A 22,594-nucleotide genomic window follows, 5' to 3' on the forward strand; every position below is an offset into this window, starting at 1 on the left:
CCCAGCAGCATCTGGAACTTAATGAGTCTTCACTGACTGTGAATGAAGAACAGAGTGAATGTGCAGCAAAGTTATTGTCCTGTTTTAAGGAGTTCCAGGAAGAGGGACAGCGCAGGGATACATACATTTTCTCAGTGCAGGAGCCTCTGAAAGCCTATGCTAACTGTCTCTTCCTTGCTAGTCTTTTCTTCTATCCTTCAGTGTCAGATGCTGACCCCTGCGGAAGCAAGAAAGAGTCTCCCTAATCCTGCTTGCATTGCTGGAAACGTGTCTCCAGCCATATTCTCTAAGAATAGCGTTCCCTCCCCCAACTCCCTCAACTCCTGAAAAAGAGTTCTGTTTTAGAAGAAAGGCAGTCACAGTTCCCTCCCCCTGTGTCATCTGAGTAGACTGTTGGGTCTGTTGAGGAAATTGCTCCAGGTCTGTGGCCCACAAACCCCTGCCAGCATCAGATCAGAATACCTGGAGGGCTCTTAAAACACAAGGGCGGGCCCATCCCCCTGATTTGTGACTCAGGTGGCAGTGGGCCCATGTATTTGCATTTTTTATTGATTTTAGTTTACTGTGTTTACATAGATTCTAGTGTTGCCCGAATGCATCCCCCCTCCCCCGTATTCCCCTCAACATCTCCCTAGCCCTCCTCCCCACAGCGCCCTCCCCCTTCCCTTCAGGTTTATCCCATCCCATCATCCCCTTTCCCTCTGCCCTCTTTTCCTCTGGGCCCTTTGATCCCTCCTCTGTCTCTATTCCATTCCTCAGTTTACATTGTTCATTGGCTTCCTCAAATGAGTGAGGTCATGTGATATTTTTCTTTAACAAGGCCACAGGTCACACCTGCGTTGCCACATTTTGAGCAGCGTACTGTCAGAATGAACTCTTCCGTGCCCCTTGCTCCCCTTGCTCGAAGACTTCTGATGCTATTTTCAGGTACTGGTTTTGCTTAGTTCCTCATGCTGCCTTTGAACTGTTGGCATGATCTTATTTCTCTCCCTTTATGACATCATAATACGCGTGCTCCCTTTTATATATCTCCCGAATGTTTTGATTGTTACGGATTATGAATTCCTGCACATTGGAACTATCTTGTCCCAGAAGACCTTCTAGAGAGAGAAAGCCAAAGGCATTGCCTGCCCAGAACTTATGAAGGCTGAATTTGGTCTTAGTGTATTGGTCTTGTGCCCACTAAGCACAATGCTGGGTACCTTACAAGGGTAAAGGGGTCGCTTCTCTGTAGCAGAGACATTTGGACCTTTTAACCAACTATTCGAGAAATCTATTAGTGTTTTTATTGTACTCGGTATCCTAGTATCTAGCTAGCTAGCCAGTTGGCCTTTTTGAAATCATTAAAAAAGAGTTACTTCAGCTATATTGGTGGGAGATAAAGCCAGTTAGGGTGCCTGCAATTTTTCACAAGGAATTTTATCACTTAGCTGACTTATTTGAGATATAGAGTCATTGGTGTAGCTCTTAAATTGCTCTTGATGTAACAACAAAGTAATTTAACTTTTGAAAATAAAGGCACACATTAGCTGAAAGAAATAAAAGTCCACATTTTAAGTAATCTATTTGAATTTTTTTTAGCTGATGAACAAAGAAAAATTATATTTAGCTGAACTATAGACAGAGCTTTTTTCCAAGTGGCTTAACAGGATTATTTTCTTTATGTATATTTTTCTGTGGGCCTTTAGTTACAACAAGACTATTTATGTAGGTCAGTGAGTAGTAGACTATAGAAAGCTGTATACATTTTGGTGTGTGTTCTCCAGTTCTGTGTTTGTGTGGAAAAATAGTCTCCAAATGAAATTGCTTACTCTATTGTATGTTTTTATATTCAATTAACTTATTTATTGACCATTTCTTCCTGTCAATAAATGATTTCCTACATTTAAAATGACTACGTAGTGTTTCTATATTTGAATATATCTTAACTAGTCAAATCATTGTGTGAAAACTTAAAGAAAAATATACATGTTTCCAAATTGCTCTTTGGAAATACCGAGGAAACTTTTATATAAACATTGTTAACAAACAAAAAAAGCTTTGCTGTTGTTTTCTTAGTTATACTTCTCATAGGATGCTTATAGATGAAAATGTAATCCTCAACTGATTGGGTTTTTTTGAGTTTATTCTTCATTTTACTTTTAAAACGCTACTATAGTTGAATATTAAAACAAAAACAATAGCAAGTAGTGAGCATATTATGATTATAGTGCTCCACTCATTCACTAGGCCAGCAGTGAGTGTTATTCACTGGCCCCATTAAGATGTCTGACACTGAACACCACCCCTAGGATGACGCTCATCATCTTCGTATGCTTCTCTCTTGTAATGGCACTGTCTTTCCTGATTTGGATCCAAGTCCACCAGTTCTACCTGGTCCATTTCATCATCAGTCTCTTCTACCTTCCTTCCTTGGAGGTAGGAGTTTTTCTAGCAAAGAAAGTTTATCAGGAGAGAGAGAGCCATTCTCAGGAAAGTTTACCTTAAATTCGATGATTAAGCGACCCTTTCATATGGTCTACGATAAACTGGCATGCCTTCATTTAGCACACACTTGATATCTCCTTGCTTGACAATCTGACCTGGGTGAATGGTAATGACTATGGTTCGGTTGTCAAGAGCTGATACTGGCTTTTGGAAGCCACACAGTGCTTCAACCGCTGTATATCCATACACATGAAGAGGTCTTCCCCTCGTCGAGTGAAAACAGCAACAATGATAGTATTTCCTGGTTCCAGTCCTGGTTCTTGGTCTCCTTCACCATGGAATGTTAGCCTCTGGCCATCTTTCATGCCTTTGTCAATATGAACTTCTAGAATCTTCTTCTCTCGAACTATCTTTCTTCCATTGCAGCTTTTACATCTCTCTTTAGGACTGATCCATTCCCCACGGCCCTGGCGCTCCATGCACACAGACTGAATTTGCTGAACAATTCCAGGCCTATCTGATGAATTCTTATTTGCATCCCAGTACCTCGGTGTTGGTCAAATAAGTTTGTAAATATTGAATATGATATATATGTTTGCTTGCTTATAGTTTGTATTGGGTGTGGGGGACAGGCTGTAAGCAGGCAGGGTTGTTATAGCCTAGGGCTCAGTTTTAAGACTAAGCTTTTCCCCACACCTTGACTGATTGCATGATAGGGGGTGGTGCACTCTCATGAGGAATCCCATCATGCCTCAGATAAGTGACCTTGTATCAGAGACTACCTTGTTTGTATATTGGATTAAAGGTTTTGATTTCTACACTATAAAATGGGGCAGAGGAGCCCATGCTGGAGGAGAGCAGAGAAAGGCCACATGGAGGAGAGGAGAAGCAGCCAAGATGGTGGAGTGCTGAAGGAGAAGCCAGTTTGTGCAGAGTTTGTACAGAGAGAAGGAGATGGGGAATAGAGGTGAATAAGGCTGGTAAGGTAAAAACCTTTGATTCTAAGAAACTCAGATAAGTCAGTGGCTTTGGGAGCCCTGAATAGAAAGGGAAGTGTTTTCCCACTGTGTATATTTCTTGCCCGCCGGTTGCAAGCTAGGATTAAAGCTGATGGCCCACCAGTTCTTGGCTCCATTGTTTCATTACCATCTGTCCAAATCAAATGCAAGCCTGCACAGGCCAGGCGGCTGTGATGGTGGCTGTGGCTACTGGCCTTACATTCCGCAATTGGGACAGCACTCTACTGCTCCTTTCTTACCACCTCGGCCTTCACCTTTTTCACAAATCACATTCTTTTGTAGAGCTAGTTTTCTTGTTGCACCATTATGTAAATCTCCTAAGGTTACTGAGAGCTGAAGCATAACATTTTTACCTCTCCTTTCTCTCTGCATCCTTCCTCCTCCTCCGAAAAACGTATCAAAGATGTGCATGGGGGAGCCAAAACCGCCACGTACCCACCTTCTTTTATTGCTTGTTCTCCTCCTTTGTCATATAATTCCCTTTTCTTTGCATCACAGAGCACTTCGTAAGCTTGAGAAATCTGCTTAAACTTCTCTCCTTCTTTTATATTCTTATCAGGGTGGTACTTCAAGGCGAGCTTCCTGTAAGCTTTTTTTCAATTCTTCCTGGGTGGCATTGGGTTTGACCCCCAAAACATCATAGTAAGTGGTTTCTTCGACCATTTTTGACAGGCGGCTAGCAGGCTGAGGCAGGTGTCGAGAAGCGGGAAAGAGCGCGTTACTGCGCCCAGCTCCGAAAGCCGCCCCTCCCCTCACTGAGCGTTCTGGAAAGTTCCCTGATTGGGTTTTAAAATCATTTTTAATAGCCTTTTAAAAAAATAGCCTTCTCTTAATTTGGGAGACAGATGGTCAAATCTGTATCAATAAAAAATAAAATACCAAAAATGATGCCGCCTAATAATAAGGTACTTAGGAAACAAAATAGATTTCAAGTATTGCCAGTGTTACCTGCTTTTGGGAGTATTTGATCTTTATTTTAGCTATGCATTGGGTGATGGTTTGGTGTACTTTTTTTTTAGGAACTTAATTATTTCTCACATACAGATTTGATAATTTTTAAAGAAGTATGTCCTATATTAGTTCCATTAGCTCTTCCTTTTCGCGTTCTATTCTTTCCTTTCCTTTTCTGCTATTTCTCTTTTCTTCTTTTCATTCTCTAACTGTGCCCTTTCCAACCGCTTCTGATGCTTCTGCTCTCTGGCCTGAGCCTTCATCTGCTGTACTTCAGTAGTATCAGGCTTCTTTCTTCGCATGTACAGTTCATGGTTTCCCATACGCAAAGCCAAAATCAGTGCTTACTGATTCTCAGGCGAGGTGCATAAAATACAAAATCAGGTGCCTTTTTGTCAATCGGCTTTATAACAAATTTTTTATCATTAAATGAAATATTTCTGATTTCACTCCAGGGAAAACCAATTTTAGGTGTTAACTTGTCATCATGTTCATAAATATTAAGGCCCAAAGCATCAACACCTAGCCACGATTTAGTTACTTTTTTATTTTTTATTTCAAAATAGTTGACTCCAGCCCTGGTCGGTTGGCTCAGCGGTAGAGCGTCGGCCTAGCGTGCGGAGGACCCGGGTTCGATTCCCGGCCAGGGCACACATGAGAAGCGCCCATTTGCTTCTCCACCCCTCCGCCGCACCTTCCTCTCTGTCTCTCTCTTCCCCTCCCGCAGTCAAGGCTCCTTTGGAGCAAAGATGGCCTGGGCGCTGGGGATGGCTCTGTGGCCTCTGCCTCAGGCGCTAGAGTGGCTCTGGTCGCAACATGGCGACGCCCAGGATGGGCAGAGCATGGCCCCATGGTGGGCATGCGGGTGGATCCCGGTCGGGCGCATGCGGGAGTCTGTCTGACTGTCTCTCCCTGTTTCCAGCTTCAGAAAAATGCAAAAAAAAAAAAAAAAAAAAAAAAAAGTTGACTCCATACATTTCTAGATCTTGTGCAATCTTCAGGTATTCCATCATTGAATCTTCCCTTAGCATTCCGCTATGCTCTTCATGCCAGCTCTGTATTCTTTCTTCCCACTGCTCTTTTGTCAATTTGTGTTGTTCCAAAACACGCTGGGGTAGGAGTCTATCATTAGCCAGGTAGCCCGGTTTGTGAATCTCTTTGTTATAATCTCCATACTTGGCTTGGACAGCATAGGAAGCCAAAAGGACTGCAGTTTCTGGTGGGCAATATATCTCATCATTTAAGATAGCTTCTTTAACTTGCAAGAAGAAAAGTCTCTGGGTTATTTCTTGAATTAATTCCTCAGGAACATTTTCAGGAAAGAACTTAGCTCTAAATTTGAACTGTAAAGGATTCTCTTTTTTAACATCTTGCTGTGTCACCTTTTTATTTAGTTTAAGCCATGTAGAATAACCTTTGCTGTCCATGTACTGCAGCCCAAAAAACCAGACCTCACGCAAACCTACTGTTTTCACCACCTGGTCAAAAAGTTGTTTGCCCGTTGTATTGGGCTGGATGGCAAATTCTAGCTCAGCATCCATTGTGGTTACTCTTACATTGATTGGTTTTGGCATTTTCCTTCTTTTTGTCACCTTCTTTAACTCATTTTGTCATAACCAACAACTGCAAGTTACTGAGGGTGTGGCACTATGCTATGCAGTTCAGAGATGACATACTTTGTCCTTATTTAAATAACATTTTTTCTCACTGCATTCTAAATTCATAATCATAAACTCTTTTTTTTCTCACCCTCATCTGTTTGTTTTCTCTCAACATTTCCAATTATGCCTTCTGCCTTTATTCCTATTTCTGTTCATGTGCAGTGTGACTAAAGGAGAAATCACATATTCTTTAATTTGAAACATTCTTCTTTTTCTTAGCTGTGTGGCATTGAGTAAATTACTTACCCTTTCTGAAACTTAATGAAATGGCAATGTTTTTTCTCCTTTACAGAATTTTACTGGAGATTAAACATGATTATATATGTTCCTTAAAAATATAAAAATTCAGCCTGACCAGGTGGTGGTGCAGTGGATAGAGCATCAGACTGGGATGCAGAGGATTCAGGTTTGAAACCCCAAGGTTGCCAGCTTGAGCCCGGGCTCATCTGCTTGAGCACTGGCTCATCAGTTTGAGCACGGGGTCACTGGCTTGAGCGTGGGATCATAGACGTGACCCCATGGTCGCTAGCTTGAGCAAGGGGTCACTCGCTCTGCTGTAGCCCCCCCCCCCCGTCAAGGCACATATTAGAAAGCAATCAATGAACAACTAAGGTGCTGCAACAAAGAATTTATGCTTCTCATCTCTCTCCCTTCCTGTCTGTCTGTCCCTCTCTGTCTCTGTCACACACAAAAAAATATGAGAATTCAGTAAACACTAGTTCCTTTCTCCTTTTTGATCTTTTTATTCTTTCTTCTCAATTTTCATTCTTTTCTCTAAAGTTTCTAGATAAATAATTTGAACCCCTTGGCAGTTCTCTTAGAAAAGATTCAAGAAAAAACTTTTTTCTTTCTTTCTGGAATTCGTCATTATTAAAAAGTCACTATTTAACTAATATTTACTTTGATCTCAGTAAAGCTGTACACTTTAGTTTAGCCAACTGATTCCACTGAAATTTAAACAGATCCTAAAATGACCTTTTGAGAGGAACATAGTCTTCAATTATTTTATGGGAGGAATTACTACCCAAGATTATGGATTGAGCAGGCAGCGCTGGGTGCGGGAAGCTAGGATAGTGACGGGTATGGCCAGCAATTAAGACTTAGAGATTTCACTACTGAATTCAGTCTCTTCTTGGGGATTGTGGATAGAAAGTTCCGCTTCTTAGCTCTAAACCCCCAACCAGTCTGAATTCATGTGAGTCTGTTTATGCTACACTGGTGGTTCATGTAACCTCTGTTTGCTGGAAATTCCCCTCTGCCTCTCTCTTTTCTTCTTCCCTTCTTTGAAGACAGCTCTAGGATCACCTTCTTTATGAAATCTCTCCTGCTTATTCCTCCCCCTACCCCCAGCCCCTAACATCACTGTCGCCTTTTGACCTTCTCGTCCCGTGAATACTTCCATCATTGTTGGTACTGGCCTGTCTCCTTGCTTCCAGGCTCTCAGCCTGCTAAGATGACAGGGGTTTGGCTTTACTTTTGGAGCTCTGGCACCTACTCGGTGTTCAACAAATATCTGTTGAATGCAGAAGTAGATGTTAAACATCACAGGCAGGGATTGCTCAGACAACGGAGCGTAGAAGGTTAAAATGATTATAAATGATGATCCAGATTAAAAACAGCCCAAGTGGAGCTAAAAGGAGATGAGAGAAATTCTCTGCTTTTCGAAGTAAACTAGAAATTTGAATCAATTATCAACATCCTTCTGGAAGAATTAAGAATGTGGTTTGGTTTATTTAATTACTTGATTTTATGATCTAATGGAGATTTGAGGAAAAAGAAGAGCGCTTGTCATCATTTAAAAAGTAATACAAAAATCCAGACACCCTAAAAATACATGGTTTAAAGCAAAAGGTACTGAAGCCTGAACAAGCTGAGCAGTTTCAATTCTTCACATCACTTCCATTTTGAAAATACTGCCAGTTCAGAATAGCATAATGGCTACAGAAGTTGCATAATCAGAACTTGAGTCAGAAGGCCTGTAAAACAGTTACTTGCATACAAATTACATATCTTCTTGGACTCTTAGTTCAACAGTATGTGGGGGATGTTGATAAGTAATTCTCAGAGTTCTGAGGATTTAATGAGCCAATATGTGAACAAGCCAACAAATGTCTGCTTAACCTCCAAAAGCCTACAAATTAAATCTATGGTTTAGCATGTAACTATAGCAAACCTAAAAAATGCTTAGAAAATTTTAGTAATGTTTGTCTGTGGATCTGATACCACTGAGACACAAGAATATAAAAGAATGCTAAGTAGTTTTTTTATAAAGCATACATATATCAAAACTCATTATAAGCCTAATAGGTTTTGATTTTGATGGGAAAAAAAAATCAAGATTGAAGGCATTCAAAAATCAGGTTGAAGTCAAGTGAATTTAGAAGACAGCTCAATCTTAACTTAAACTCTTAAATAGGCCCCAGGGATGTTAATGCCTTGAACAAAAGTGCATTGTAAGTATACCTTCTTTAGGTTCAGATTAAGCCTGGAAATGGCATGCATGGGTAACCCTTGAGTGCAGGGACCTCTCCCTCCCATGGCTCCATCTGCTCCTGCCATAGGCCCTGCCCAACAGACCCTCACCACTGGGGTGGCTCTTGGGTCCCCGTGGACACCAGCCAGTGGTGCTGCACACAGCGGATGAAACAAGGTCAATGGAGGGGGGAGATTTAATTTCATAAGGTGACCAACTTTTTACAATGAAAAGGAGGACAAAACTAAATTGAAGAAAACAATATTGTAAATAAAAGAAACATTTTATTCATTACAACCATAATATACTATAATATAAATGCATAATAAAAACATTTGTAATATTTTATATTATAATTATGATTACATGCCTATTAATTTTTAATAATTGTAAGAAAAAAGTACTTATTTAGATACAAATATGTCACATCACACGCAATGGATTGACTCAGCTTCAATCGAATACGGACATTTACAGATCAGTCTTCCAATATTAAAAAGGAGGACACTTTTCGAGGGAGGACAAAACTTACAAAAGAAGGACTGTCCTCCGTAAAGGAGGACGATTGGTCACCTTAAATTTCAGGACACGAAAATCAAATAAAATGTAGTCTTGCTTTGTCATCCTGATGAGGTCATCGATGTGCGTCAGGTTACAAGGAAGCTCCCTTTCCTGAGCCCCAGCCCAGTTTCTCTCTCACAGTGAAGCTGAAGGTCTCCGTGCAGCCTCTGTGGCTGCATGCTTTGTGAGAATAATAATTTTAAAGTTGCGGGATATTCTCTACAGGAAGAGCTTGTCCATAAGTGAACCTAAGTTGTAACACGAGAGTAACTGAAGGTCATCAGTGAGGACTGAGCTCTAAGGAAAGAAAGCCACGCCCCTCTGAAGGCCAGGAGGGCTCTGTGTAAGTCAGGCAACCCGGACAGATTAAGTTTATCAATCCTGACAAAGGGTTTGCTTCGCAATGCACAGCATTATCCTTGAGCACATTCTAGATACAAATTACTTAAAGGCAGATACCAATTCTTTATTCATCCTGTGTTACCCCGTGTCCAGTAAATGCAGCTGTTGCCCAGGTAGGCAGAATTGTTCTCTGTGTTTAAGATTATGATGTATCTTAGGTAGTAAGTCTCTCCTTCCTGAATTTCTGATTTAGTCTAATGATTTTAGCCATTTGCTCTTTTCTCACGTTTTTAAATGAACCAGCCCACCTAATTACCCAAATGTGCGTCAGGTTGGTCTGCCTTTTGTTCTGATTTTCCCAACTTCAGCCTCCTTTTTGCTCTGTATTTAATTAGAGTTTCAAAGTGGAAATGAATAAAGCAGGGCATTCTCCTTCAAAAAGGTGAATAGTGCAGTTATATATAAAGTGAGTGTTGCGTTACCAATCGCCCACAATGTCACTCTTTAAGCATAAGCACTGTTAAGAGAGTGATATTGCCTTCCACATCACTTCAGTACATATCCAAACACGTGTTCTGCATGCTTGACATAAACACAACTTTTCTTTTTATTCTGTTCTAAAGGCTATGAAATATGATGTGAAAATTTTTTCTTATCATATATAAAACATTTTTTAAATATTTTTATTCATTTTTAGAGAGAGGAGAGAAAAAGAGAAAGAGAGAAGAAGGGAGGAGCAGGAAGCATCAACTCCCATATGTGCCTTGACCAGGCAAGGCCAGGGTTTTGAACTGGCGACCTCAGCGATCCACAGCACCACCACAGGCCAGGCCTAATTCCTTTAAATATCTATATCATCTTCCATTATATAGATGCAGCATAACTGATTTAGCCAGCCTTCCATTGATGTGCATTTAGGTTGTTTCCAAGTTGTTGCCATACTACAGCGTGAAGTGCATAATTTTATGTACATGTCTATCAGTCTCTTTACAGGCTGCATTCATAGACGTGAAATGGGGGAGAGGGAGTGAGCATTTCAACTTTTACAAGTCATTCCCAAATTAACTTTAAAAAAGTACCAATTTGTCCTCTTATTGACAGCTTATTAGAGTTTATTTCCTTACACCTCACCAGTAATAAGCATAATTAATCCCTCTTTTATTCATATTTGTCAATTAGTAGGTGAAGCTATATATATATATATATATATATATATATATATATATATATATTTTTTTTTTTTTTTTTTTTTTTTTTTTTTTGTATTTTTCCAAAATGAGAACAGGAGTGGTGGGAGGCAGACAGACAGACTCCCACATGCGCCCGACCGGGATCCACCCGGCATGCCCACCAGAGGACAATGCTCGGCCCCTCTGGGCATTGCTCCATTGCAATGAAGCCATTCTAGCGCCTGAGGCAGAGGCCATGGAGCCATTTTCAGTGCCCAGGCCAACCTTGCTCCAATGGAGCCTTTGCTGCAGGAGGGGAAGAGAGAGACACAGAGAAAGGGAGGTGGAAGGGTGGAGAAGCAGATGGGTGCTTCTCCTGTGTGCCCTGGCCGGGAATTGAACCCGGGACTTTCACATGCCGACGCTCTACTGCTGAGCCAACCGGCCAGGGCTTGAAGCTGTATTTTCACTTTTGAAATTACTTTCCTTTGCATTTCTTTGCTTAGTATTGAGTTAGTTTTTCATTTATTAGCTGGACAGTTGTATATTTTCCTTCTCTGAATTGGCTATTAACGTCTTGCTCTGTTTTTCTCTGGATAGCTCTCTCTCATAGGACATGACCAGTGAAGCAAACCATTATAAAGTCTAAGAGGTATTTGAAACTAAAAATATCTCAGGCATGACCCCAAAATACTGACCCCTAGAAGAAAGTGGTGTCCTGCATAAGGTCTTCTGGAGACATGGTTTTATCCTCTGCATTGTTAGGTTGGGCCTCCCTTGAAACTGTTTTTACTGCTGAGCATTCTTTCCTGTCTGTATTATTTTCCTGCTATCTCATGCAGTTTATCCCTCTTCTCAATGATTCTATTTCAGCTAACATAGTTAGAGTCAGGATTTGGTAGATGAGTTTGTCATCCCAGGAGACTATTTCTGTCCTTATATAAATGTTTTTGAAAAGAAGAGAGGGCCTAATCAGGTGGTGGCGCAGTGAATAGAGCATTGGACTAGGATGCGGAGGGGACCAGGTTCGAGACCCCAAGGTCGCCAGCTTGAGTGCGGGCTCATCTGGTTTAAGCAAAAAGCTCACCAGCTTGGACCCAAGGTTGCTGGCTCGAGCAAGGGGTTGCTCCATCTGCTGAAGGCCCGCGGTCAAGGCACATATGAGAAAGCAGTCAATGAACAACTAAGGTGTCACAATGAAAAAAACTGATGATTGATGCTTCTCATCTCTCTTCATTCCTGTCTGTGTGTCCCTATCTATCCCTCTCTCTGACTCTCTCTCTCTGTCCCTGTAAAAGAAAAGAAGAAGAAGAGGAAGCAATGAAATAAAGACTTTATAGAAAATGTATAGAAGTTATTCACCATTTCATATAGTTAATGTTTGCGATGATAATCTATAATTTCTCCCCCCCAATGCATGGTCCTTCTTCTCTCCCTCTGCTTTGTCCCTCGCTTTTCCCTCTTTCTCCCTTTCTGCTCTTGCCCTTCTGCTCTTCCCTTCACTTCCTTTGTCCTCCTCTCCAGGAGCAACTCTGAATCAATCAATTTCATCTCCTGGAATTCTAGGTAAAACCTCTAAATACCATATTTCTCCATGTATAAGACGCTTCCCTGTATAAGACGCACTTTAATCTTGGAGCCCGAAATTTGAAAAAAAAAAAGTATTACATAAAGTTATTGAACTCAAGTTTTATCCATCAAAAAGTTCATATAACTCCTTATTCGAGCAAAGAAGCAGGAAATGCAGGTAAAAAAAAAAATCTACAATCACTGTATAAGATGCATTCAGTTTTTAGACCCCAAATTTTTCAAAACAGGTGCATCTTATACATGGCGAAACACAGTGAAGTAGACATTGATTGCTACTTCTTCAGTGGTGAATCAGTTGGCGCTCCCATTATATTTAGGAGAGAGGCAAGGACGTCCTCGTCATTCCTGTTTACTTGTTTACCTTTGCTCTCTGGGTAATATGTGAGAACAGCTGGACAAAAACCAATAGTAGATTTAAAATTAGGGAATGGAATATTATTATACTTGGATGACATAATTTTATTTCTAGAACATATAAGAGAAAGAACTGAAAACTTGTTTTTTTACAAAAACATCGGTCAAGTTTAAGAAAGTCGCTTAGTACAAAATTAATGCACAAAAATCAGTAGCCTTCCTACATCCAAACAACAACCACTTGAAGACAGAAATGATAGTGAAAGAAAACATACCAACAGACAGTGGAAACCCAGTGAGAAAAAAAAACCAGGAAACAAAAAGAAACAAAAAATGTGAAAGACCTTGTTTTAAAAAACTGACATAAAAGAATGCTGCACTGGTATAACAATGTCAGTTCTCCTTATGTTTATGTAGAGAGTTGGCATGATCCCAATAAAAATACTAGCAAGACTTAGAAAATCAATTCTGAAGTTTATAAGCAACATAAAATGTGTAAGAATAAATAAGAAACTTATGACAAAGGAAAATAAGAATAGTCTAATCTTATTAGATATTCAGATATGTACTACAATATGAATAGTCATATTATGAATCAGTTTGGTTCTGGAAAATTAGTAGATTAATAGAACAAAGTGGTGAGACTTCTATAGTACATCATCTGTATGCTGTGTTGTGTGTTCACCCCCCAGAGTTCAGTGTTCTTCCATCACCATTTATCTCCCCTTCACCCTCTTCTACCCCCCCCTTTCCTCTGGTAATCAGCATACTGTTGTCTGTGTCTATGAGATGAGGTGTTGGGTTTTTTTGGCTTAAATCCCTTCACCTTTTTCACTCAGCATCACAACCCCCCCTCCTCTCTGACAGCTGTCAGTCTTTTCTCTGAATCTATGAGTTTGTTTCTATTTTTAACCGATGTTGCCCCAATACATTTAAAAAATAATAATTAAAAAAATAAAAAATGGTCTTAATATTTATCCAAATGTATATGAGATTTGGTATATAGTACAAATATATGAAATTGATACGTAGTGAAAGTAGCATCCATACCAAGGGAGGAGAGATTGACTACCCATAAACTTGTTAGATACCAGCCTTGATTCTTATGCAAAAAGAAATTCCAGAGACATCAAAAAAATTAGAATGTAAGCAGTTAGACCATAAAATTTATTGGAAGAACACATGGAATTTTTAAAAATACAAGATTGTAAAAGATTTTTTTAATGGTTATATGAAGTTATTAACCAATATACTGATAAGGTTAAACACATACAATTGAATTTTTCTGTTTCATAAAAAAATACAATCAAAAAAGGTAAAAATATAAATTAAATATGTTTAGCAGCCCTGGCCGGTTGGCTCAGCGGTAGAGTGTCGGCCTGGCGTGCAGGGGACCCGGGTTTGATTCCCGGCCAGGGCACATAGGAGAAGCGCCCATTTGCTTCTCCACCCCCACCCCCTCCTTCCTCTCTGTCTCTCTCTTCCCCTCCCGCAGCCAAGGCTCCATTGGAGCAAAGATGGCCCGGGCGCTGGGGATGGCTCCTTGGCCTCTGCCCCAGGTGCTAGAGTGGCTCTGGTCGTGGCAGAGCGACCCCCCGGAGGGGCAGAGCTTCGCCCCTGGTGGGCAGAGCGTCACCCCTGGTGGGCGTGCCGGGTGGATCCCTCGGGCGCATGCGGGAGTCTGTTTGACTGTCTCTCCCCGTTTCTAGCTTCAGAAAAAAAAAAAAAAAAAAAAAAAAAAAAAAAAAAATATATATATATATATATATATATATATATATATGTATGTTTGGCAGACATATTACCCCTAGAGAGCATATTTATTCAATATGTAAAGTGCTTTTATAAATCAATTTTAAAACCAACTGAGAAAGCATTTCCATCTTCTCTGGAAATAGATATAGGAAACTCTAAGCTGTGTTTACCTCTGGGAAGGGCACTAGGAAAGCCATGGGTGAAGAGACATGGGATTTTACCATGAGCACGAGGAGTTTTTCATATAAAAAGAGAGAGAAGAGAGGCAGACAAACTGACCAACAAATACATGTTTTAAAATTGGAAGTCTAACAATTTGTTTTCCTGAGTTTTCCTTGCTGCTACTGACATATACAAGTAGGAGAAGAGAAGAAAGAAGATGAAACTAGAAATAGTCACATGCATCCCACAGCCTCCTTGTTAGGCTTTCTCTAAAGAACCTGTAGAATACGTCCCTTAAATGCTAGTAGACTTTTGTATTTTTAGGCTTAATAGACTCATTCTATTTTATGAGGGATGAGGAATTTGGTCTTGCCATTCCTCATGAGCCTCTCCCTTACACTTTCTTTCTACCTTGCTTTAAGGTCAATCTTGCTCAGATTTTACATATGGAAAAATAAAGTAAAATTCTCCAGTGGAAATGATGTAGCTTGAACTATTTCCTAATATTTTTCTAGGGTTCTAAACATGCTGGTGGTAGCCTTGAGCTGCTATTGGGTGGAAAAGTTAAAAATAAATTTGATGTATGTTACTATGGATTAAAAATGACATAGCTCGTTGATCATTTTGATGGTGTTTCTGCTCTGTTTAAAGATGATTCCTTATTTGTGATAAAGAAGAAAGATCTGTTGCATCTTTAACAGTATTGGCACAGCTGGGTGATTGCAAAACTGATAAGACTTATCCAAGGTGTTTGATAGAAAAATGGAGGAACTGGAATTGAAAATTACTAACTACTGCCCACCATCTTTTTCCTTTGTCCTTTAAGAATGTCAACTGTGTGTTTCAATATTCCAGGCATTTGAAATTACTAGAATGAATATCACTATTTCTAATGTCTCTCTTTCCAATATTGTCTCCACAAACATGGTCATCATACTTCTAAGTGAATTTCCTATATGTGTTCTGCAGAGGAAGGATCTGTATAAAAATTTTAATTTGTGATTTTAAATGCTTCAGCTCTTTATTCAGGGATATTTCAGTTATTTTCCTGCATTTAGTAAATATGTAACTTTTTTAGGAGTAGCTTCTCGATACCAATTTCAAGTTGATATATTCCTGGAAATGCAGTGAAAAGAGAGAGTGACAGTCATTTTAAGAGCTTGTCCAGATTTGAAGAATTAGGACATGAGGCGGGAAGTATATTTCCACTTTGGGGGTAATAGCCTTCTAACTTCTTCTATCTACTCCTGTGGAAAATGTCTCTCACTGGGTCTCAGCAGGGTTCTGTCTGATAGCTCAGTATGGATCTGTTCTTTTCCCTCCTGAAGACTTCTTTGTTCTGTGGACGTTAGGGGTTTTAGTCCTTGAAAAGCAATTGCTCCACGTCATTGTTACCTGGCTCATTACTGGTTTGGGCCCCTGTTTTATAGTTTGTCAAGGTGGCAGGTTTGAAAGGCATGAGTAACAAAGAACAGGTACAGTGTAGATTTCCAGGTGAATGCTCTACTCCTAGCATTTTCTGTATGCTTAGGAGGCACTTGACCATAAATGATACAGTATTTTATATTTAATGACTTAACTACCATTGTGCTAATTATCAAAAAATTCTATACCTCCATTGAATTCTAGCATTCATGTAAATGTAGAACTACTGAATATCAAGAAACCATTCTCTCCAAAACAGACCAGCAAAGGCCTTCAGAATGTACATAAAATCATAGCTTAAACTTTCTTTCACAAAATTTTACTATTTTGTATATTTTTACTTTATATCACACTTATGGCACCTTCTGTTCTCCCCATATCCCCAGTCCCCGTAATCCTCTTTGTTTTCAGCCCGTTTTATGCTCAGGTGTCCCAATGGAAACAGGATGGTCTTTGCAGAATTGATCAGGTTAAATGAATTAAAAAGAAAGGCACGCTTTATTCTTTCTATAATATATTCCCCACCTGTCTCCTCTCTTGTGTAAACTCAAGTCCTTTTTGCAACTGCCAAATTATTCATGCTCTGCCACTAAAATAAACATTCCACGCAAATAGTTTTTGACTCTAAATCCCAGTACAAACTTGCAGTCATAACTTCCTTTCCAAATACAGTGAGCCATCATTAATTTTTTTACTTAACATATTTTTGGTTTGTCTAGCTGAGCAATGAAAGAGTTAATACTGAGCAATAAAGAGTTAATAATAGCAGCTTGGTTATTGAGACCTTACTGTAATCAACACTATAAACATTATATATATATATATATATATATATATATATATATATATATATATATATATAATGTTTTGTCCTTAAACAGACCTAAAATCAAAAATAGCTGATGTCACTAATGTAGACCTTAGTTCCCAGAAACTGAGCTGTGATTTGCATTCATTATTTCCTTTGCTTTACAACAATCTTATGTTACTGTCCTCATTTTATAGATGAGGAAATGGAGGCTCTAAGAGGTGGAGTCATTTGTTCAAGTGTGGTTATTAAGTGGGGCGTACTATATCCTGCATATTAAAGAGAGTTTTGACATCTTACAGGTGGAAGAACTGAGACAAGAAGAGTTTCAAACAACTTGGCCAAGGTTGCGTGGCTATCAAATGATGAGGCAAAGATGTGACCCTGTTTCTCTGATTTCAATGGCCATGTGTAAAACCATATACTACATATGGAAAAATAATTTCTATTCTAACTTATCTTTTCAACTTCAATATGATTCAACTGGTGGTCACCATAGGCATTTTCTCTTTGAACCCTGGCAAAGATCTAGACTAGAAGCTATGGCTAGGTAGGTCAGTTGGTTAGAGTGTTGTCCTGATACCCCACGTTTATGGATCTGATCGGGGGGCAGGGGGAAGTCAGGGGACATAAAGAATTAACCAGTGAATGTGTAAATGAGTGGAACAACAAAGCAGTGTTTCTTTCTTTGTCTCTATCTCCCTCTTCCTTCCTCTCTCTCTTTAAAATCAAGCAATAAAAAATTTTTAAAAAGGACATAGACTAGAAGTCCTATTCTGAAAGTTGAAAATATGTCTATCGGGGAGAAATTCTTAAAACTGTTCTAGCTTGAACAGAAAATCGTTCCATGTGTAACATTTGTGAGTACTACATGGAAATTTTTATATAATGTTTTTGTTTGGTCCTGAAGGCATAGATTAATTTCCTCTTCCATTTGGCAGAAAGCCTTACATTCTGGCAATTTTTAAAACTTTGAGATAAGAATAAAAATTTAAACATAAGTAATACAATGTCATATATATTAAAAATAATTGGCACATTTTAACTGAAAACATAAAGCATAGGGCAAGGACTCTGAAGAAAGACTCAGGGATAAGGATTAATTAAAATCTGTCTGCATAGCAGACCCTCACTGATGGCACCCAGCCTTCAAGAATTATTGCTGCTTCTTGGAAGCCTCCCTTGATACCTCCCGACTGTGTGGAAGAACACTCTTCAGTGTTTCCATAACTCCATCATAGAAAACAGTTTCTTTACATGTGCACTTTGCTTTCCCATTGGACTCTAGACCCCATGAAATCAGTGTCCCTCATTTCTAGCACAAATCAGTGATATTTAAGTCAATTCACAGTCAACAGATAAACTTACTGAGCATTTATATTTTTTTTCAGAGGTTAGTTTTTTTGTTTTGTTTTGTTTTGTTTTGTTTTGTTTTTTGTATTTTTCTGAAGTTGGAAACGAGGAGGCAGTCAGACAGACTCCCGCATGCGCCCGGCCGGGATCCACCCGGCATGCCCACCAGGGGGCGATGCTCTGCCCATCTGGGGCGTCGCTGTGTTGCAACCAGAGCCATTCTAGTGCCTGAGGCAGAGGCCACAGAGCTATCCTCAGTGCCCGGGCCAACTTTGCTCCAATGGAGCCTTGGCTGCAGGAGAGGAAGAGAGAGACAGAGAGGAAGGAGAGGGGGAGGGGTGAAGAAGCAGATGGGCGCCTCTCCTGTGTGCCCTGGCCGGGAATCGAACCTGGGACTCCTGCACGCCAGGCTGACGTTCTACCACTGAGCCAACCGGCCAGGGCCCTAGCATTTATTACATTTAGGCACTCCGCAAGGCATTGGGATTGCATAAAAAGAATAGAAAGAGGACAATTTAACCAAAAATGAAAATTGTGCCAGAACCCTGAAAACTTGAAACTTAGACAACATTCCTGGTCCTTAACTTGGATAACAGAAGTGTCCAATTCAAAACCTCCTTAAAGTCTCTTAACTCTATGAACACATTGACTTCGCATCAACTCAGATATAAGTGTGTGAATGAATCTGGAACCATGCCTGATGTATAGTAGACTTACAGTGTGGTCAGCAGAGGACCTAAGTGTACAGGAATAAAGTTCCATGAGCGTGAATTCTAACAACTGGTATGGATTAATGCCATGAAAAGCAAATTCCAGACTGTGCGTACGCTTGTAAAAAGGGTAAAGGACAACAACAATAAGGCTTTAAAACTTGTTATTAGAGCAGGAATAGGAGAGACTAAGCCTGACAATTAGGTGGGATGGTGTAGTTAACACCTGACACACAGGCAGAAGGTTTCTCAAAGAAAGAGCTTTTGGCTGAAAGGAGTAAGAGAAACATGGTCCAGAGGAAAGGTGAGCCCGAGGTAGGAGAGTAGATTGTTATAGAGCACTTGAATGACTGCAAGGGTTCACCACTGCCCCGAGAAAGGCAACAAATGAGGGTGAATTCCTAGTGATGATTTCTGAGCCCTGTGATAAACGGGTTCGATGGCAAAGGCCCCGGGATAGTCCTGAAGGACCCTGCTTTGCACAGTGAAAAAGGAGTGTCGTGCAAAGTTTAAGCTGCCAGTCTTGATGGCTGTTGCTAGCAAAACTGTGGCTGTTTTATGGACGCTAGGAATGGGAAATAGGATGATTAATAAGTAGCCAAGACTTAACCTAAATTATTTTATTTTTTGGTTGTTGACATAAGAATATATGCATATCTGTCTTCTCATTTGGCTTTTGATAAAATCATAAGAATCATGAGAATGTGGAAACAGAGTGTGGCTGACCACTTAGTTAGGTTTATTTATAACTAGTCAAATTACCTCCTCAGAAAGATAGTTGCTGATCATTATATTCTTTGGGCCAGGAAACACATTTGGAGCCCTCTATCTATTGCACCAGCAGACATCAGTTTTTACCTTTATATGAATGAATATCTACACAAATTGATAATGTCCACCTGGGAGAATATCTTTAAGTGGAATGCCACAGAGCTTTCCTTAAGTCCCAAAAGTTTGGGTGAAGCTTTGAATCCAGAGATTGAGCAGCAAAAATTCTGCTTGAGTTAACAAAATGAAAGTCGGTGTGGTCAAATTTTTCATTCAGAACTGGGACGAAATAAGTCTTGGCCAGGCCCTGTCAGGAATGGTGGAGAGTGAAGAGGGGGAATGTGGGGGTGGGGCATCTGCTATGAGCCTACAGCATGTGGGAGGGGCCCGCTGCTCTCCCAGGGACAGCCTTTAACCTAATCTTCCTCCAGTGGTTTTTCCCACGTGTTTGGTGTGATTTGAGAAATAGCAGTTCATTGGTCCATAGTCAAAGTTTTAAAGGTGAAGAACATTCCTTAAGATCCAGTGTTCTGCCTGACCAGGCGGTGGCACAGTGGATAGAGCGTCGAACTGGGATGCGGAGGATCCAGGTTCAAGACCTCGAGGTCGCCAGCTTCAGTGTGGGCTCATCTGGTTTGAGCAAAGCTCACCAGCTTGGACCCAAGGTCGCTGGCTTGAGCAAGGGGTTACTTGGTCTGCTGAGCCCCATGATCAAGGCACATATGAGAAATCAATCAATGAACAACTAAGGTGTTGCAAAGAAAAACTGATGATTGATGCTTCTCATCTCTCTCTGTTCCTGTCTGTTTGTCCCTATCTATCCCTCTCTCTGACTCTCTCTCTGTCTCTGTAAAATAAATAAATAAATATCCAGTGTTCTGATGGAAACAGGAATCAAAATAAATAGAACTGACTGGGAAAGGAAAGCATCGGTGAAAGCCAACATGGAGGTCAACCCTGAGCTGTGTGACCTGAGGGGTGTGATCTAACCTCATTCAGCTTCAGCTCTCTCATCTGCAAAGTGGAGATCACAATGATTATAGCAACCGCCAGCATTGTGAGAATATGTATGTTCTGATACCTAAAGCACTTAGAGCCGTGCCTGACCATAAGCAATGTGTGTCTCTGTGTCAGTGTCATTACTGTTAGTTATTATTAAAACTTAGAAGAATGCTAAGTTTTCTTAGCATTTCGTCTGAGTTCTGAACTAAAAATTTGACCACATATTACAATAGGAGACTGTAGTTAACTGGGTCCCTATGTTCCTCCCCTTCTCCTAAAAAAAAGGTGGTAAATGTATAGGATATGCCTTGCAGTATAAACTAAAAAGTAGGTTTAGGCTGTTTTTGCTTATTGTGAACAGTTTGGACCAAGTGGACGTTAGTTACAGTTTGAAGATGCAGAGGCCTGTGCATTCACTTCCTCTAGGCTATAAGATTTCACTAGGTTTCATATTTCATAACTAACTGCCCTTAGTGTCCTTGTGCTGGTTCCTAGGATCAGTCCTGCATGACTGCTTTCATCTACAAATTGAGATTAATTTGTGTCTTACTCCAACTCCATCGCATATGAGTGTACATTTCAAGTCTTGCCATGTGACACTTCTCAACTTCCAAACCTGTCCCTCTTTTCCTTTCTAGCCTTATCTGGTTGCCTCCCCCAATGCTGAGCTATGTGCTCAAGGCAGGCCAGAGCTCTCTTATCCTGCCTTTCTTACCTGAAACCCTATTCACTTCATTTTTAAGAGTTAGAATGCTATTGCCTGCCTTGAAGCCTGTTGCAAAGGTCCTCCCTAATTGAAAATTTCATATTAGGAGTTCTCTCATTGTGTTTTAAGTAGATATAATAGCTCCTTCCCTTGGTTCTAAGCTCTTTGAAGCAGTGACTTGAGTTTGCACCCCTCGGCTTTCCCCTCCTAGCTGGGTCCTTGAGTCACAATAGAGGTTCACAGTGTTGAATTGCCTCCCGATGGAATCAAAAGAGGACAAGAGCTCCCCACGCAATTTCGCTAATCTTGCGTGTCTGGGCGCCCCTGCCAAGACTAGCCAGGGTATACTGGTTGAAGAAGCTGTGAGATGCTTTGATTTCTCTCAATTTGATTTTTTTTTATTTCTAAACTCCTCCAGGAGTCTTTTCTCATTTTATTTTTTATAAGTTTTCATACTCTTAAACCACCCTTGCTTTTTCTTTATGCCTGGTCTAACCTGCTTTGCTTGTTCACAAAGGAGCTCAGTCTCTCGTCACTCTTTTCTACCTCCCAGTTCCATTATCTTTCAAAAATTAAAAAAAAAAAAAAAAAAAATATATATATATATATCATTTTCAGCCCTTTCCTCTATCAGCCTCAGGAATGGAAAATGGCACAGCCTAAAGAAAATGCTTTAACAAGTGGGAGAGGACTAAGGATGGGTGTGGAATGATAATTTATGGGGGTTGTTGTTATTAAACCAGATGAAAGCCTGTTGCCCTTGTTTTCATTCTATTCAGAAGGATTTTGGAGTAAATCCTTATCCTGCCATATGGGAATAGCTGAGTGAGATGGCCGCTATTTAATCTAAGCATTTCATTCAAACATTTAAAACGGTTTTGATTTAAGAAATCATGAGCTGACAGTACGTTTTGTTTCAGCCAAGGTCTAAGAAAAGTTTTAAACTGGAATACATATACTTTGATAAATTTTATAGACTAGAGCTGTGGGTTGCAATACAATTTGTTCTTTGAATATTAAACTGTTTTTATCCTGGTTACAGACAGCTCTAATGAAGGCTGGATTTAGTCACCAGCTTGGTCAGCTAGCTAAAACTTTATAGATACCATCCACAATGCTGTCATTTAAACACAAGTCAGAAATCATAAATAGAAATTCAGAAGGAGAGCTTGATTTTGCAAGACAACATTTGATGCCATGAAGAAACCCTCTCAGAAATTTGCCAGAGACCTTGTGGGTCTTAAAATATCCTCTGTTTCCTACCAGCCAGATTTGGCAGTTTGAGAATTCTTCAAGACAAATAATGACAAATATTTTAAGAGCTCAAAAAATGCTACTTTTTGTTTTGGTATTAATTT

The 22,594-nt window shown here is 40.0% G+C and overlaps 2 protein-coding genes and 1 pseudogene across 2 annotated transcripts in view; 1 reads left to right on the top strand and 2 right to left on the bottom strand.

Moving 5' to 3' along the window:
* The window catches only part of TMEM200A (transmembrane protein 200A), an 87,433-nt gene that overhangs the window by 59,552 nt on the left and 5,287 nt on the right, over positions 1-22,594 (top strand). The window lies entirely within an intron of this gene.
* On the bottom strand, positions 2,260-4,190 carry LOC136316255 (dnaJ homolog subfamily A member 1-like; annotated as a pseudogene).
* Positions 4,544-5,992, bottom strand: LOC136316144 (radixin-like). Its single transcript, XM_066247953.1, is given in 3 exon segments — positions 4,544-4,735; positions 4,738-4,975; positions 5,373-5,992. Coding segments are annotated over 3 exon segments (1,020 nt in total). The 5' UTR covers positions 5,972-5,992; the 3' UTR covers positions 4,544-4,552.

The sequence above is a fragment of the Saccopteryx bilineata genome, chromosome 12 (genome assembly GCF_036850765.1).
Source record: "Saccopteryx bilineata isolate mSacBil1 chromosome 12, mSacBil1_pri_phased_curated, whole genome shotgun sequence".
In the NCBI taxonomy this organism is placed as follows: Eukaryota; Metazoa; Chordata; class Mammalia; order Chiroptera; family Emballonuridae; genus Saccopteryx; species Saccopteryx bilineata.